Source organism: Kryptolebias marmoratus, linkage group LG22 (assembly GCF_001649575.2).
Source record: "Kryptolebias marmoratus isolate JLee-2015 linkage group LG22, ASM164957v2, whole genome shotgun sequence".
Classification (NCBI taxonomy): Eukaryota; Metazoa; Chordata; class Actinopteri; order Cyprinodontiformes; family Rivulidae; genus Kryptolebias; species Kryptolebias marmoratus.
This window is the reverse complement of record NC_051451.1, coordinates 10153721-10170906: the sequence shown is the minus strand read 5'-3', so window position 1 is coordinate 10170906 and position 17186 is coordinate 10153721. Positions and strand designations below refer to the sequence as shown.

At 39.2% G+C, this 17186-nt stretch overlaps 1 protein-coding gene and 1 long non-coding RNA gene across 4 annotated transcripts in view; both read left to right on the top strand.

Moving 5' to 3' along the window:
* smap1 (small ArfGAP 1) overlaps positions 1-17186 on the top strand; it is a 65782-nt gene that overhangs the window by 31263 nt on the left and 17333 nt on the right. For all 3 annotated transcript variants that reach the window (XM_037973746.1, XM_037973747.1, XM_017421634.3), the window contains one exon: positions 10352-10415. In XM_037973746.1, the coding sequence (XP_037829674.1) occupies positions 10352-10415 (64 nt within the window). The remainder of the gene's footprint in view (positions 1-10351; positions 10416-17186) is intronic.
* LOC119616711 lies at positions 5950-8005 on the top strand. Its single transcript, XR_005232690.1, has 2 exons — positions 5950-6002; positions 7186-8005. It is a non-coding gene; the product is annotated as an uncharacterized LOC119616711 (long non-coding RNA).

Below are 17186 nucleotides of genomic sequence, written 5' to 3'. Positions count from 1 at the left end.
AGTGGACGGTGTGAAGGGCAGCCAGGGGAGCAACGTTCTGTAAATAACAGACACCATACCATATAGAGGGTCTTGAAAAAGTATTCCTACTCCTTGAACTTTTTCACATTTTGTCACGTTACAACCCAGTACTTTACTGGGATGTAATGTGATAGATCAACACAAAATAGCACATAATTGTGTAAGGAAAAGATAAATGATTTTCAGTTGCTTGTTTTTTTTATCTGACCCATTCCATTGTAGCTCTGGTTAGATATTTTTGGCTGTCCTGCTGGAAGGTGAACCTCCGCCCCAGTCTGAAGTCTTTTGCAGCCTCTAACAGGTTGTTTTCCCATCATTGCTCTGTTTTTCATTCCATCCATCTTCCGATCAGCTCTGACCAGCTTCCCTGTCCTTGCTGAAGAAAAGCATCCCCACAGCATGATGCTGCCACCGCTGTGTTTCACAGTAGGGATGATGCATTCAGAGTGATGTGCAGTGTTAGTTTTCTGCCACACATAGCGTTTTGCTTTTAGGTCAAAAAGTTCAATTCTGGTCTTGTCTGACCAGAGCTTGTTCATCCACATGTTTACTGTTTGCCCCACATGACTTTTAGCAAACAGGACTTCTAGGGGCTTTCTTTCAACAGTGGCTTTCTTCTTGCCACTCTTCCATAATGGTCAGATTTGTGGAGAGCATGACTAATAGTTGTCCTGTGGACAGATTCTTCCATCATTGATGTGGGTCTCTGTAGCTCCTCCAGAGTCACCATGGGCTTCTTGGCTGCTCCTCAGATTAATTCTCTCTTTGCCTGGCCGGTCAGTTTAGGTGGACGGCCATGTCTTGGTAGATTTGCAGTGGTGCCATACTCTTTCCATGTTCAGATGATGGATTGACCATTGCTCTGTGAGACGTTCAAAGCTTTGAATATTGTTTTATAACCTAACCCTGCTTTAAACCTTTCATCAACTTTATCCCTGACCTGTCTGGTGTGTTCTTTGGTCTTCATGATGCGGTTTGATCATTAATGTTCTGTAACAAATATCTGATGCCTTTATGGAACAGTTGGATTTATACTAACATTAAATTACACACAAGTGGACCCTATTTAAGGGGGTGAATACTTCTCAAATTTGTATTTGTAAAAAATGTTGAAAACCACAAATCATTTCCTTCTACTTCACAATTCTGTTATCTTTGGGTTGGTCTATCACATAACATCCCAGTAAAATATGTGGCTGTAATCTGACAAATTGTAGAAGTTTGGGGGGAAAATAGGAAGTTGGAACTCCAGAATAATATTTTTTTTAATGGAACTTTAAAATAAGCTGAAATGTTGTTTTTTGTGATTAGTGAAAGAAACCTTTCCCAAGTTACCAAGACACCAATTCTACATTACATTTTACTTCTTGTAGGTGAGGAGTTTGGACTTGTCCTTTGTCATTCAAAGCAGCAGCGTAGGGTCTTTGGTTTGTTGCTCGTTCATTGAAAGAAAACATGAATAATTAATTTTTCCAAATGGTTATTCTCTGTAACACTATCTCATTTATTTGGGGGCAAAGTTGTAAATAGTTTGATTTTCAGTGAAAGTAAATGTTTCTGTTTATTCTGTGGGATTTAAATGGATCACGGATGCATCAGCTTGCTGTGTTTACACAAACTCTACCTGAAGGCTGCAGAATAAAATCAAAAGAAACAATAAACCCACATTGGACAGCTCAGTCATTGTGGAGACCACATCAGCGCTCTGTTCTCCTGGTTATAAAACAATATTAGACTGACTGTTTCTCCAGGAACATTTTGCATGGAATCACTGAGCTTCCATGTGGATCCGTCCTTTTAGCTGTTCTGTGATTCTACGTACTGCAGTCAAATGCTGCGTATCCTGCTGGCTTTCAAGTATTGTCACACACGAGCACACAGTTCCACACATGACCATGACATATCTGAAGTAAGAACAGCTGTTAAACCCTGCCACAGATTTAGAGTTCTCGCTCTAACGGACTGTGTCTTTATTTTGTCTGTTCTTACACCAGAGTCCAGCTTGAAAACCTCCACAGGGCCAAAGATTTTAGGTTACGCAGTGAGTACATTTGGGCCAGAGGCCAGGAGGGAGTTGTGTGTTTTATCTGTTTAATGGCTGAGGTTAATGTGACCTTTACTGTGCATCCACAGTGGCAGTGCTGAATCAGATCAGAACAGTGATGTGTCTGTTGTGAGACTATAAATGTTGCTCTGATTCTCAACAGGATTTCCATGCTAACATGGGCAGGTAATTACCTTAACTCAAGTACAGTAAACGACCAGTAAATGAGCTGTTTTAGCTGCTAACATATTAGCAGATCAGCCAAAAAAGGCTCTGTTTTGGATCTCATTTTACAGATGATTTTTTTTTTGTGTGTGAAGACACACACAAAAGGTGTGTTTGTAGTTAAAGTCACAAATTGTTCATAAGAAACCATAAATCAAATGAAAAAACTTTTGAAAAAAATGGTGACTTGTTAAAAAGCTATGAAGTGGGCTTCGTTGTTTAACTCATTTAGTCAAAATCCTGTTATTAGATTTTTTGTGAATTTTGTCTTTGTTGAATGGTCTATTGGTACCAAAACTTGTAGCACAGTATTCCTGATTTGGTCGCATATTTTGATGTATTTTTGTGGGTTTTTTAAAGCTATGAGAGGAATTCTGAATCATAAATCCTGACAGGAATAGCAATAATGGACAAATAGTAATTAGGGCGCTTCGGTGTTTATGCATTGGCACCCTTAATCCAGAGTGATGATTGTGTTGTGTGACCTGGTTCAAATCAACACGGTGGATGTGTGTGTGTGTGTGAGTGGGAAAAGAGAATCAAAAACAAAACACACTCTCAGACGCAAATACTCCACATCTTTGATTTCTTCTGGTAGCACTCTTGAAAACCTGTATTTGTACTGTTCCATGCAATCAGCTCAGGTTCTGACACATAAAATCCACCTGTGAGAGTTCTCACGTGTGTGTGTGTGTGTGTGTGTGTGTGTGTGTGGTGGGGGGTGTGAACAGATGGATCTGCTGCTTAGACCCAAGTGATTGTTGGAAAACTGTGTCTGAATCAGAGCAGTTCAATGAATGTGCCTGTGCCCCTTTAAATCCAAGGTACAAATTGTGACCTGAAGCTGTCAGTTTGTCAAAGCAGATCCTTGATGCTCTGAATGCTCTTCAGCTCCGAGACCAAAAAGATTAATCTGAAAAATACCTGAAGGTGTGACGTCGAATTAAACGGTGTGTTTATATGATCAGATATTCTTTTCCTGAACACCATCGTCACACATCAGTTGTCAGACGGCAGCATGACTGTCCTCTAACACTCGAGAGTGTGTGTGTGTGTGTGTGTGTGTGTCATCAGCTGAGTGACAGATCCTGTTAAGTGGTGCAGAACAGCAGACAAATGTATGGAGTGTGTTGTTAAAATGGAGGACTGCATCTGTCTGTATTGATAGTGGATTGGTTCTCATGAATCTGACCTCCTGCCATCTATCTCCTCCTCTTTCTCTTCCTGTCATTCCTCCGCAGTCCATCGCTTTCTTCTGCCTCTCAGTCATTCCTTCATTGTTTTCCCCTCCTGTCACTTCTCTCCTCTTCACCCCCTCCACACGCCTCTGTCCTCTTCATTCTTCTCCTCCTCCTATTTTCCCTCCTCTCTCCTTCTTTCTCCTCTCCCCTTGGTGGTTGTCTGTCTGTGGCATCAAGAACTCGGTCCATTTTATTATCCCTTTTTTTCTATCCAGCTGTGATTTGTAAGAGAACGGTTCACTCTGCAGCTCTACAGCAACTAATGTTCTGCTGCTGCTGATGGTGGTGTCAAAATTATAACTAATTATCAGATAAAAGTGAATAATGTTATTAATTACTTTTAAATCTCCAAAACTCCGTCCTAGTCATCTCACTCTTCCTGTTGATTTTGTTTTTTGTTTTAATTTATACTTAAATGAAAGAAACACCAGTTATCAGCAATGTGCACACATTTTGAATAAATGTAGAAATGTGTTTATCTGCACTTTGATAGATAACTATGCTTTCTTTTGTCTGTCTCACTGCCTTGTCTGTCCTCTGTCTCCTGTTTGTCTTCTGTTTTATATCTGCTCTCTTTATCCTAATTGTCTTTTGTTTCTTGTTTGTCTTATTTTGTTGTCTGTTTTCTGTTTGTTGTCCGTCACTTGTTTCCCATTTGTCCGATCCGTATTAATAAAGATGGACAAAGCATCTCTACTTCCTCCAATTGTTCAGTTGAACCCAAAATGTCTGTGTTTTTTGGGTGCTTCCACATTGTACTTTTGTAACCAGTGTATGCGCACTTATACCTTCAATATAAAAGTCCTGCTTACACACCCTCCCGACTTACTAATAGGCTGCGACACTGTCAATCACAGTGTAATTTGACACTTTACTTAAAGCCTCAAATAATTAATTAAATCGAAGTGTATAAAAAATTCATGGTAGGGAGGTGGTCTTCCAATTGGAGGATCGGGTATTTGATCCCCAGCCCCTGCAGTGTACCAAAGTATCCCTGGGCAAGACACTGAACCCTCCACTGCCCTCGATATGCTTATTGGTGTATGAGTGAGAATATAAAAGTGCTGTGAACAGAGTGTGAAATATATAGTAGAAAGCACTGAAGGGTGTGTGTGTGTGTGTGTGTGTGTGTGTGTTGGGTGAGTGAGAAACACTGTAAAGTGTTAAAATAAATGCTACATAAGTGTGATCCATTTACTTTTTAAGGTCTGGTAAACAGGTATAATCTGGTAAAGTGGTATCTATTGGTAGACTGGTATCTTTTGGGGTGGGAAACAGTTTTTGTGGTAGGTAGATGCTAAATATTGTTATTATTTTGGTAAATAAGGGTCAGAATGTGTCACAATAGGACAACCAATACACTTAAAACCAGCAAAAGTGTGAACTTAAACTACTAAACCTCACTCATATAGATATATTATACACAGTGGTGGAACAAAGACAATCCTCCATGTTATCTAATATGAAACAGTGTTTTAAATAGCATTTTTAGGTGATCTACTCAGAATGCCTTTCCCCCCTGAATTTCTGCCTCTTTGCGTCATACATTACATTAACAAGATTGATATTTTTTATACTTTGAAAGTAACAAAATCTTTGATTTAAACAATAAGGTGTGATAAACTGAAAACAACATCTCATCATTAAAATAGATCAATGAAACCTGTTAGAGCTCCTAGTTTAGTGCTGTTGGCTATGATGGTGCATCTGTCAAAAAAGAAGTGCTTGTGCCTACCCTGCTTGTGAAGAGAAAGAGAGCCGACAAGGAAAATGCGTGTGTGTGAGTTAGATGCTGTAATCCAGTCACACCATGCTGTTGTCAAAGTTCAACCAAGGGAATTAAAGTAAAACCATTTTTCCACAATGTATGAATAGACTGAATGGGACTCAAAGCCCATTGCTGTGTTTCGGACTGAATATCTCTGAAATGCTTGGTGTCCAGGTAGGTAAAAAAAGAAGTGGTTCCATAATAAAGACATAACTTCCAGTATAAAGGTTTGTCTTACCTCACATATACTAATCTCATGCTTTGACGGAACAACATCATGGACATGACTGAATGTCTTCTCCCTCCTATCCTGGTGGCCAACAAAGTCATTGGTTGGGCTTGATCGTTCCTGATGTCAAATACTGCAGGTTTATTTTTGATGAAATTGAAACTACAACAATTTTTAAACCATTTCGAAAACTTTGTTTCACAAGTTTATCTTCTGAGTCTACTGATGAAGGCACAAGAGCTTATTTTATCCAAAAAGATCTTGCGGCAGCTACAAACAGTCTGCTGGTCTTAATAAACGGCCACCAAGGACAGTTTGAGACTGGGACAGAAGCTGAACCTCATCGAGCTGTTAATCTGAGGCTCCTCAGGCATTTATGGGCGTTTCCACCAGTGGATATGCAGTGACAACCTCTGCTCACTCTGACCTCGCTCCACTGACTGCGCTAAATAGTGGGACAAACTCTTCATCACGGTCAGACCTTTTCTTAGTACGTCGAGAATGGTGGTCGAGTGTCCATAAAGTTAAATAATTTAATATTTATTCTGAGGGGGTTACAAACAGACTTGTTACCATGGCAGTACTTTTATTTTTATTATTATTATTATTTTAACTCCTAGTTAGCGCTGCCCTTTTCCTTCATCCCATTTATGGTTTATTCAGTTAATTTGAACTCATATTTTGTTGTTTGAAAGGGATTGTCCTAATCCATCAATCCAACCATCCATAAATGGATACGATTATTACCAGATTTTTTTCTGTGAAATAGTTTCCTGTTTTAGACCTATCATCCAATTCTGCTGTATTTACCTGATATTTTTCTGTTATACTACGTCTCATTGTTCTACGTTTACTCCAGTCTTGTTGTTTTCTCTGCTGTGTATTGTTTAACCTGTTGTTTTGCTGTTCTGACTGGCTGTTTGGAGTTTATAAAACCTAAATGTCATACCACCGTGTGCATGTTCAGCCTACTGCTCTGCTTTGGAAATGTCAGTCTGTAGTGCTCATGTGATAACAGCTGCACGGGAAAGATAAATGTTAAATTCACAACCTGCTGCTTATCTTCTCACCCAGCATTTTCATATTTTGTATAATGGCATCACTCGTTGGTTTTATGAAACTTGGATGAGACTGCTACCTGAGGGATCTTGAGTTTAGTTTGAAGTGGCTAATGAATATTCATATCCAGTGTTGCTATTTCTGTCATCTCTCTTCCTGTTAATTAATTCTTTGCCTCATGAGTCTCTTGTCGTTGGTTTCCATGCTGGGTTGTGACATCAGAATGTGAACTGGAATAATGGTTAAAAAGCTGCAGTAAACACAGAAAGATGCTGTTTTACCAAACCAAAGTAGGTACACTTGTCTGCTGGGTTCATTAGAAAGTACCTTGCAGTGGGCGGAGCCTCAGTGTTCATCAGAGAGTATGTTACAGTGGGGGGGATCTTAGGTTTCATCGGAGAGGATCTCAGAGTGGGTGGAGCCTCAGGGTGAAACTATCGGCTGATTGTTTTATCTGCTGAGTGTTTGACAGCTGCGTGATGTGACTGTGGTTGTTAAACGGTTTGGTTTACGTGATCCCTTTACATCAGAGCACTGTTGTGATCATGAAGTCATTGATCGCTGATCGTCTGTCTTGTCACTTGTTCTCTTATTTCAGCTAAGACGACCACAGTCTGGCTGTCCATTGACTCCATTACCTCATGTCCCCCACAACATTTAACCACATGGGAGGGACTTTCTTCTGAATCTGACCTGAAAATCCAACAGGTCTCTCAGTCTGTCCAAACAGCAGCAAGATATTCAAGCTTTTCATCAAGAGAGACATTTTGGAATTTCTGTTTTTAATTCTTCTTGTTTTCACTGCAGCTGTGTGGGATGGAGCTTTGAGTGAATTTTTTATTTTAATATGCTCTGACTTATCTCAAATGAGATGAGCAGGCACACTAAAACCAGGTTTTCTTGGTGTTCTCTGTCCCAGCTAGTGAAGTTAGTTATTTCTTTAGATTATTATTGAAGTAGTTTAAATTTAAACTGAAATTGCTAAATGTATCATTTCAGTATTATTCTAGCAGGGTGTGAATTATACAATGACAATTATGTGTGTGTTTTAGAGGGGTTCTTGACTTTTTCTAATAATATTACTTTATTAGGAACTGTTAACAAAATAATTTTGTTGGTAAGCCTTTTGATAATAGTCTAATAAAAAATTATGCTTCATGTAATTCAATATCTAGCTATCTATCTACCTGATAACAATAACCAAAAAATAAAATGTTTTTTTATTCAAAAAAATGAAAGTATAATGGTTATGAACAGACTCCATAAACTCAAATGTTTAAACTCAAGTTTTTAAATATCTGTATTAACGGATATTATTTTCCTCAGCTTGTTGGTTTCTTTTTATCTTAGATGGCTTATAGAACCATAAAAATGGAAATTTTGGATTTTGAGTAAATAAATATTTTATAGCTACCAGATAATTATGAGAACTTTATTTTTGTTCTTTAATCTTGGTTCAGTGTTGAAGTTCTTAATGTTATTTAGCAAACTAACTTTCAGACACGTTGCACAATCCAATTCAGACTCCTAAAGTAAAGTTGAAAAATACATTCATTAGAATATTAATTTAGTACTTATTTTAGATCTTCTTAATAAGAAAGTGCAACTCGAACCATGTTGTCTAGTATTGAGTTGTCTTCTCTGTCTTTTAGTTGTCTGTAAAAGACAAATATCTACTTTCTGTGAACTAAAACAATAAACATTAAACCATTTCAACTGGTTTTGGTTAACTATAACAAAGTTACTAAATAAAAGCAGAGAAAAGTTCATTTTGGACAAAATCTTATGTTTAACAGGTTTCAGCTGTTGTTAAAGCTGTGTCGCTGCCTTTCGTATCTTATTTCAACTCATTTTGTTGCAACTCTTGCATTTTGTCTAGTTGACTGAATTCATGGTAAATAAATAATTTGACTCGCAAAAAAAAAAATGTAAAGGGAAGTAGGAGTTAAGTGAAAAAAAAAACTACAAAAAATAAATATTCATTGTTTAAAATTAAAACAGGTCCTTTTTCTCTGTGGGATAAACTGGTTATTACTGAGCACATGCATCAGTAATGTAGTGAAGGTGATAAAAGCACTGAGCTGAAAGCACCTGGTTGAAACATCCGCCAGTGGTTTTAGGATGTAATATTAATCTCTGACAGTCTCATTGAACATTTCTGTTTGTTTCATCATCTCCTCTAAAGTTACATTCATTTAAAAAAGATGTAGTTTTTAAAAAAAGAACTCTTCCATTTTCTTCCCTTTTAAACGCCAATGCAGGTGTCCTTCCATGTTTCTGTGACTGAATTTAACACAATGACCTCCCTGCTGCTGCTGCTGCTGTTGGAGCTTTGCTGCAGACCCAACACACATCAGTTCACTGCAGCGCCTTCTTTATTAGGCACGGACTCGGTAATTGTTTTCATTGGCTCGGATTGAAACGACGATGAATCTAATGTGTGCCATCGATCTTTTGTTGGGAGGGAAATTGGGTTTGTTACCAGCGTTGTAGATCCCTTGTGGCCCACGTGTTAACCTTTTATTCCATTTCCCTCCCCCACAATGTTTTTCTTTCCACTCTCACTCTGTCTCAATCCCTTCCTGTCCTCCTCTTTTTACTTTCCAATCCTTCTCCTTAACTTTAGAGTTGATCACTTTCTGTTTTTTTTTTTTTTTCTTGATGTTAGTTATGTTACCCTCACAGTGGCGTTCGGGGTGTACCACCATCCTATATCTCCAAACAGCAGACAGGTAAAGGTAACAATGATAGATAGTCTAAATAGATTTTAATGTTTCTCCATTATATGTGTAAATTTTTTATTATCACTGTTACCATCAGGAAGTTGAACGGAGGTTAATAAGGGCCAAAAATAACTAAAGGACAGTGCAAGAATATGAGCATGGTATTTATTATTTAAACTAACCCTACCGGTATTTGTACAGCAATTTTGGACGTGTACACTAAACTACACAATAAATATGTTGACCACACATGATCACTGCTTCCATCTGGAAATTCGTTTTGCTATCAGTCACGACAGAAAAGTAGAGGAAGACACTCTTTAAAGCACTTTATATCAAACAAAGCAAGAAAGGTTGGTTCAGAGTAACACGCAGGACCTTAAAGAGCCTTTATGCTCCAAATCAGCTGTGGGGGAATGTTTCCTGGTCATGAATCGCTGCTGCAGTGAAGAGCGATGAGAGGTGCATGTGTGGCAATCAGTAATTTCATGAAATTTGTGCTTTCAAACCTTCTATGGCAGGCTGTTTGCATTTCTACTTGATATTCCTGATATCAGGAGTCATTATTCCACACAAGCACTCATCTGCTGAGAAGCTACGTGTGAGTGTTTAACATTTTATTTATTTAGTGTTTACACACTCGGAGATGTTATTCAGCTCTGATTTTGATTTGTTTCATTTGTTTTTGCTAATATTAACCAGGAGCCATGGATTTTGGTTGAATTGGTAAGGCTGGTGTGTCAGGTTTTTGGATCTGGGGTCAGGCTTCACTCAGTAACTTGGTTACTGAGGACAAAATGAACAGGAACTCAGTCTGATAAAAATGTTTTCTGTGGCAGTGGGATGAAGCTCATGTATAAGCCAGCGCCTGAAACCAAATGTACTGTATCACTCTGTAAACTATTTGTAACACACTGTTGCAACAGCATGCCAAACTACACAAGTGCCATGTCACCAGTATGATATTTATGAGTTAAGATCATGTAGAATCCTGGCTGAACAGCTTTGATATCTCTTTTTTTCTCTTTTTGTCTTTTTCAGCAATCATCGAGCAGAACCAGTCCTAAGAAAACCCCAGAACCAGCTGTGGACCTGCTGGGCCTAGGTAATACACCCACAACCTTCCCTTAGTTTGGACCATCTCATAATCTGCAAAGGAACATCAACATGTGTTTAAATGTTTGCCTAATCTGTGGATATGTAAACTAAATTCTCCAAGTTGGAGGAAGTTGGACATGATTTAATGATCGATCCAAACAAGAAAAACGTATCTTTTGAAGGAAACGGCTTCCTAATTTATAGCAATGTTTTACATTGCAAAGGCTTTTGACCAGACTTTATTTTCTTTCAAGGATCCAGATGTTCTTGTCTTTTATTCAGGTCTTGAGCAGCAGCTCTTCTGGACTTCCGTTTGACAGACAGACTGACAAAGTGTTTCCCAGAGAGTTATTCGCTGAAAACCTGACACACTTGACATACAGTAGATGACCAGCTGAAAGATGATGCATCTCTCAGGTCCTCTGTCAGGTCTTTCATGGATCTTTTTTTACTTTCAGATATTGTTCACCTGCTGGAGGGGAGTTTTGTTAAGCCCTACACACCCTCTTTTCTCCTCCACTTGTTTAATTTATTCATTTATTTTTAGAGTACACTAAACAAATATGTTTAGATATACAGGGAATCCCTTTGTTTGAGCTAAAATCCCAATTTTTCTATTTATGAAACTGTGTTGTCTTTCGTATTTTTCCTAATGAAATGTGAACGAACTGTCTTTGTGACAGACCCTACATTTCCACTTTAAAATGTTTTTTTTAAAGTGGTTTATGTGTCAACATCAATTCATCCTTTGATTTTAGGAGGCTTTTTATGCCTGAATGAATGTGAGAGAAGTCTTGCAGCTTGACAAGAAAATATTAAGAACGGAGGACTGACATCAAGCTTTTTCACAGTATTAAGTGCACTAAAAACTTGTATCAGCGCTTAGTGCAGAGATTGAGTAAAAAAAAGTATTCTACCAAAGTTCTGAGTTGTGAGCTCCTTTTTCTTGTGCTTAGTTTTGAATCCAAAAAGGATTCAAATCAGAAACCTCAAAATCAGACTCTGAGGAAAACATACAGAAGCTACAGAGCTAAATAATATTGTAACATCAGTGAACTAGTTAGGCTCAGGGTATTTATGTGGCCTTAAAATATAAAACATCAAAAGAAAAGGTCAGTGCAGTGTGTGTTAATCAGGGCCTGTCTAAATAATGTTTAAGAGAACAAGAAAATAACTGAAACCTGAATTTCAGACTGATGATTCAGCACTTCATCTAAAAGATGAATGAGGACTGGCCCATTGGAGATGTGCCCTAGATCAGATCTGATCCTTTGCAGCCTTCGGAGCGTTGTGTTCATGTACTTTCATTTATTTTAGATATTTGGACCTTTGTTCGTGATGCTGTCAGACTGAAATCTGCTCTTCACACAGCTCTGTGACTTGGTTCCAGACACATTTCTTCTCCTCGTCGCAGAGGGCTCTGATTTCAGCTTTGTATGAGCTGAAATGTGGAACTCCGGGTTGTCATTTTTACAATTTTCACAAATCAGAGCGTGAGCCACATTGACACAGTGGTCGTAAAGAAAATGGGCAGTCATTTGCTGTAAGTTTCTGTTGTGAAATGGCTCCCTGGTTTCAGGCTCTTTGCTCATCCGGACCACTCTGGATATTTTTAATATTGGTGATTTCATCATGCTATGTTTGCATCTCCCGTGTGCACGCAAATGTAGTTTTTTTCAGAACTTTGCTTCTGGTGGATCTGTATGGACTGGAGATAGAGAGCTTTTCAGTAAGAACAAGGTAGCAGCCTGTTTTACACATGCTACTAGCACTTTGTGCCTTAAAATCAGCAACAAAACAGCTGTCTCTACTGTTTTTTTCTGCATCTGTCTAGTTTTATCCTAATCCTGTCACCAATAAATTCTAAACCATTTTAGAGCCGTTCCTGTAATCCCAATATCATGTTGAAGCCTCTGTACTAGAATATTTTTATCAACTGTATCAAATGCAGCCCTGAGATCAAATAGGACAAGCATGGACACAAGTCCACTGTCTGAGGACAGGAGAACATCATCAGTAACTTTCACCAGTGCTGTGATGAGCTTTAAAGACTGATTACATTTGACTTTTGTTCTCCAGCACTAACACAGGTATAGTTAGGATTATAGATAGTTAAACTGTTATAAACAAAGATTTTGTGTCCTTCAGAGTTCATTAAAATGGATCAAAGTCGCAGAACACCTGTCAGGGATGGGTATTCTCAGAGTTCACTATCATCAGTGTTTTAATGTTTTGTTTCACTGAACAACATGCAGCACAATACTGGAAAAGATGATGTGACATTCAATAAATGTCACAAACTGAATTCAAACTTGTGACCTTTTGGGTGCACCGAGTGTGTGCCCATTTACCATCAGATCATTGTGCTGCATTTCTCTGACCTTCAATCTAACCACAGACAGCACAGGAAGCAGGGACATTTCAGCTTTTTTAATCATAAATTTCTAATGTGCAGTCACATTTCTGGGCTTTTTTTTTTTTGGTGTTGGACCAAGCTGAGCAGGTTCTGTGATAAGACTCCAGGCCAGAGACGAGCTCCGGCTACGAGCACAGAGCTACGCCCCTCAGAGCCATCCTGGCGGGATGAGATTTCACACATAATCAATAAGTCAGATAGGAGACAGTTTGCCTTCAGCAGCAGCTCTGCAGCTGTCAGTGAACCTCCTCCTCCACTGGATTTGGGTTTGAATGAGAGCTCATTTTAATTCTGTTCAGCAGGAGCTGGGAAAATGGAAATAAAAACAGGATTCAAAAATATTTGACAGATTCTCAGTAATGCCTTAAACCAGAATAATGAAGTTCTTTTCACTGAGCCAATGTTAAATCTTCCACTTTAGTCCCATTTCCTTCTGATTTGTACACGCTGATTCTTTTTAGAACACGAGGGAACTTTAGAGAAGCAGTGTTCATGTTGTCGGCCTTCACCTTTCTGTCAGAAATCTATTTAAATGGGCTCATCAAGCTCTTTATTAAACACCTGTACTGACTTTCCGTGCAATCACCCCATCAGATAATAATGTCAGAGCAGACATGGAGATCAGGGGGTCAGAATGGTTAAAAAAGGGTGGGTTGTGATTGTTCATTTCATATAGGCTCCTTTGAGTCATGGAGGAAACTTTCATCTCTGCGGTTTCCAGAGTCCACAGCAGTTCTTTAAACAACCGGGCTCATTCCTTTCAGTCTTTGTGTCATCACAGAAACACAGCGGAATGAAACCAACACATGGGGAAAATCAGGTGAATTTTTCTCCAGGATCACAGAACCAGGTCCTGTTCCTCTGACAGCTCAACTCTTAAAGACCATAACATCAGTCTGATCTGATGAAGTCCGGTTTCTGTAGAGGATGAAACTGTTGGACTCGCGGTTCAGCTTCCTTCATCGTGAATATGTAGACCCAGCCGTGGTAACAATCCGTGAAGGAATGCATTTCCTGCTGCCTTGCATGCTAAAGTTGTAAACAAAGATGTTGTGTGATCCATTAGCACTAAGAGGACTCTCAGCTACAACCACACCAAATTTTATTTCAAAATGTGTAAAAGTAACCAAATTACAGCCATTTTTGTGTTTGCAAAGGTAGATGAGCTGATGACCAGATTTCATCAGTTGTAGATGAATAATAATAATAAAAATAATAATAATTTTCTGCAGACTTTTACAATTAGTATAAAGCTGAACTGATCTGATTATGTTCCTGCAGCTCTGGTGATCCAGTCTCATTTGATTGCTTTTTATTTAATTTTTTTTTTCTCTTTGATGTCTGGCTTTACACACTTAGAGACCCCAAAAAAGTAGTTTGCTAAAAGTTTGTAGACATTTCCATTATTAAAACATATTTAACTGTATTTATACCAGTTAGAAGTGGGCACATACTGGATTTATTAATGATGCTGAACCAATCTAAGTTAAGAATCTTGTAATAAGTCAAACTCTAAAATTTATGTTCAATCATCTATCCTTTCTATACAGTCCTGATAAGGGTTTCAGGGTGCTGGTGCCTATCTCCAGCAGCTATTTGGAAAGGGGGCGAGGTTACACTATGGACAGGTGTACTTTTAACTTTATTCTACTTATACAATCAATCAACAAGCATCACTGATCACATAGAACTCTTAGAGTATCTTCATAGTCAGCGATTTATTCAATTTGTAGAAATGCATGTTGTCTTTTTGCAGCGGAGTCTGTAAATAATGTTTTGACAATGTCCATGAATGACTGCATTTTAAAACCACAGTATGTATTTAAGTAAACATTCAGGATACAAACACATCATATCAGAATCATGTTATTTTAGGTATTTTTTTTCTTTCTTGTTTCTGGACTCCCTCCATCAGCCACTAATGGTTTTGGTCACCAGCTGGGACTGTGCTCTCCTTTCTGGGCTCACTCAGTGGGGAATGTGTAAACCACATTTCATGCCCTAGTTGTGGCTCGTGTTTGGAGAGGAGGAAAATGTAGTGACGACTAATACCGTGTTTTTTTTAATGTTGTTGTGAATGGACAGAACACAGACTGTTGACTCCAACACAGACGTCGGACCGTTCCTCTCTGCACCGAACTGCAGACACCACACCGCTCAGTTTGTGTCTGGGTGTTTTGTCCTTAGGGTGAACCAACCTCTGTCTGAGAGTCCTTTTAGGTTTCAAATGCACAGAGATGTTGTGTTTGGAGAAAATCCTTCTGCGCTTCCCAGTTACGTCAGCAACATAAGGGATGACAATGTTTTTGCGTTTGTTTTTCTTTTCCTTCCCGTTCTGTTTTGTGGTGAGCTTTCTAGATTTCCTCGCTGACTTGAGCAAAGCCCAGTTAGGATATCCGCACGTTTAGAGAACTTTCTTGATGTGTTTCTGTTCCTTTTCTTTCTTTTCTGTCTTCGTGGGGACGTGTTCAGCGCGATGCTGTAGCGTTCTGATGACAGAGAGTTTGTGTTCCAGAGGGTGGTGAGAGTCAAACAGAAGGTACTGATCTGTGTGGGTTGATTTTCTGTCAGCCTCAATGTTAAGGCTTCCATCTTTTTCCGTGTGCACCAAACAGTCCAAAGAAAGGCATCTTATTGTTGTTAGCATCCTCACAGGTGAACTTGATGTCGTTGTATTTATACACATATTTTGACTGTTCTGGTTAGGTTGTTGATGTGGCAGCTTCTTCCTGCTGAATGACGTTCTTTAGAAATCCATTGTTGATCTTTGTGTTTGTGGACTGACATGTTCAAAAACAGACAAGTACAAAGAGTACAAATTATTCTTCAGGTGTATTTTACAGACAAGTTATTTAACAGTCAAAAGTCAAGTTCATAAATGTTTAAAAACAACACGCAAACCAGATGAAAAGCCAACATCAAAAGCCTAAATGTTAAGGTGAGAACTGTCAAATTTAGAATAATTGTTGTAAAATGAGTTTTAATAAACAGCATAAAAGCATACTGAAGGACCTCTCAAGCTTCTCCCAGGAGGGGTGGGAGGTGGCGTATTTAGAACCCCTCCAGTGAATTCTGGGTCCCTGGGATTTCCTTCCAGAGAGATGCTCCCAGGAGGTGTCCTAATCAGATGTCTGAACCACCTCAGCTTGTTGGTTTGATGCAGAGGAGCAGCAACTCCACCTTGAGCTCCTTCCTGATGACGGAGCTCCTCGCCCTATTTCTAAAGTTAAGCTTTTATCCAGACCTTGTTCCTTCGGTCATGATTTATGTATCTATACCAGAGTTTTGGTTTTTAGCTTAACTTCTTCTTCACCATGACAGTCTGGAGCAGTGGTTTCCAATCCTGGTCCTGGAGGGCCTCTATCCTGCATGGTGTAGTCGTTTCCCTGGTCTTCAACAGGTCTTAAAGTTTTTCAGAAGATTATTAATCACTCACTCATTCAAATCAGATGAGTCAAAGCCGAGAAATGTGTAAAATATGCAGGATAGTGGTCCTCCAGGACCAGGATTGGACACCACTGGACTGGAGCAGCATCCTCATTAGTGGAAATGAGGTCCTGATCCATCAATCTATGTCCCGCTTCATGCTGCCATCACTTCTGAATAAAACTCTTTCACTTGAGGCAAAAAACTCCACTCAACCCAGAGGGAGCGTCCACCTTTTTCCAGTTGAGAGCCATCATCTCAGACTAAGAGGATCTGACTCTCATCCCATTTGCGTCACAGCTGGTGATGAACCATCCTAGTGCATGCTGACGGTCATTACTTCAAGACGCCAATAGAACAACATCCACAAAAGGCAGAGACGAGACCCTTAGATTCCAAAACCAGACACCCTCCTTTCCACAACTGTGTGACGAAATCTCGTCCAATGGACACCACAAGCAGGATTGGACAAAGCTGTAACCCTGGTCGAGTTCAACCCACACATGAAACAAGCTTAATTTTGTGCCAAGAATATGGACGCAGTCTGTTTTTTTTTTTTGGTCCTACAGGAACCAGGTAGATTTTAAAAGCAACCCAAGCACCCCATATCCTCGCATTATCACCTTTGGCATCAAGCAATAAAAAACCATCTTGATAATAGATTGAACCTTTTTTCAAATGGGAAGGCAGGAGGTTAGTTCTTTTCACCTGTGTCCTATTCAGAGCGTCAGACGTCTCGTGTGATTTATTGAACCTGTCTGGAAGGAAGGCATCAGTGCCTACCATTTGTGTTGTTGCTTTATAGTCTGGTTTGGTCTGAGTTTTCTGCAGCATGCATCTTGTGGCCCAGGAATCACAGAATATGTTCCTCTTTTATTGGAGTATGCCATGCTTAGCCTTCTTCGTGACTTGAGGGCTACTTTTGCTCTTGATGAC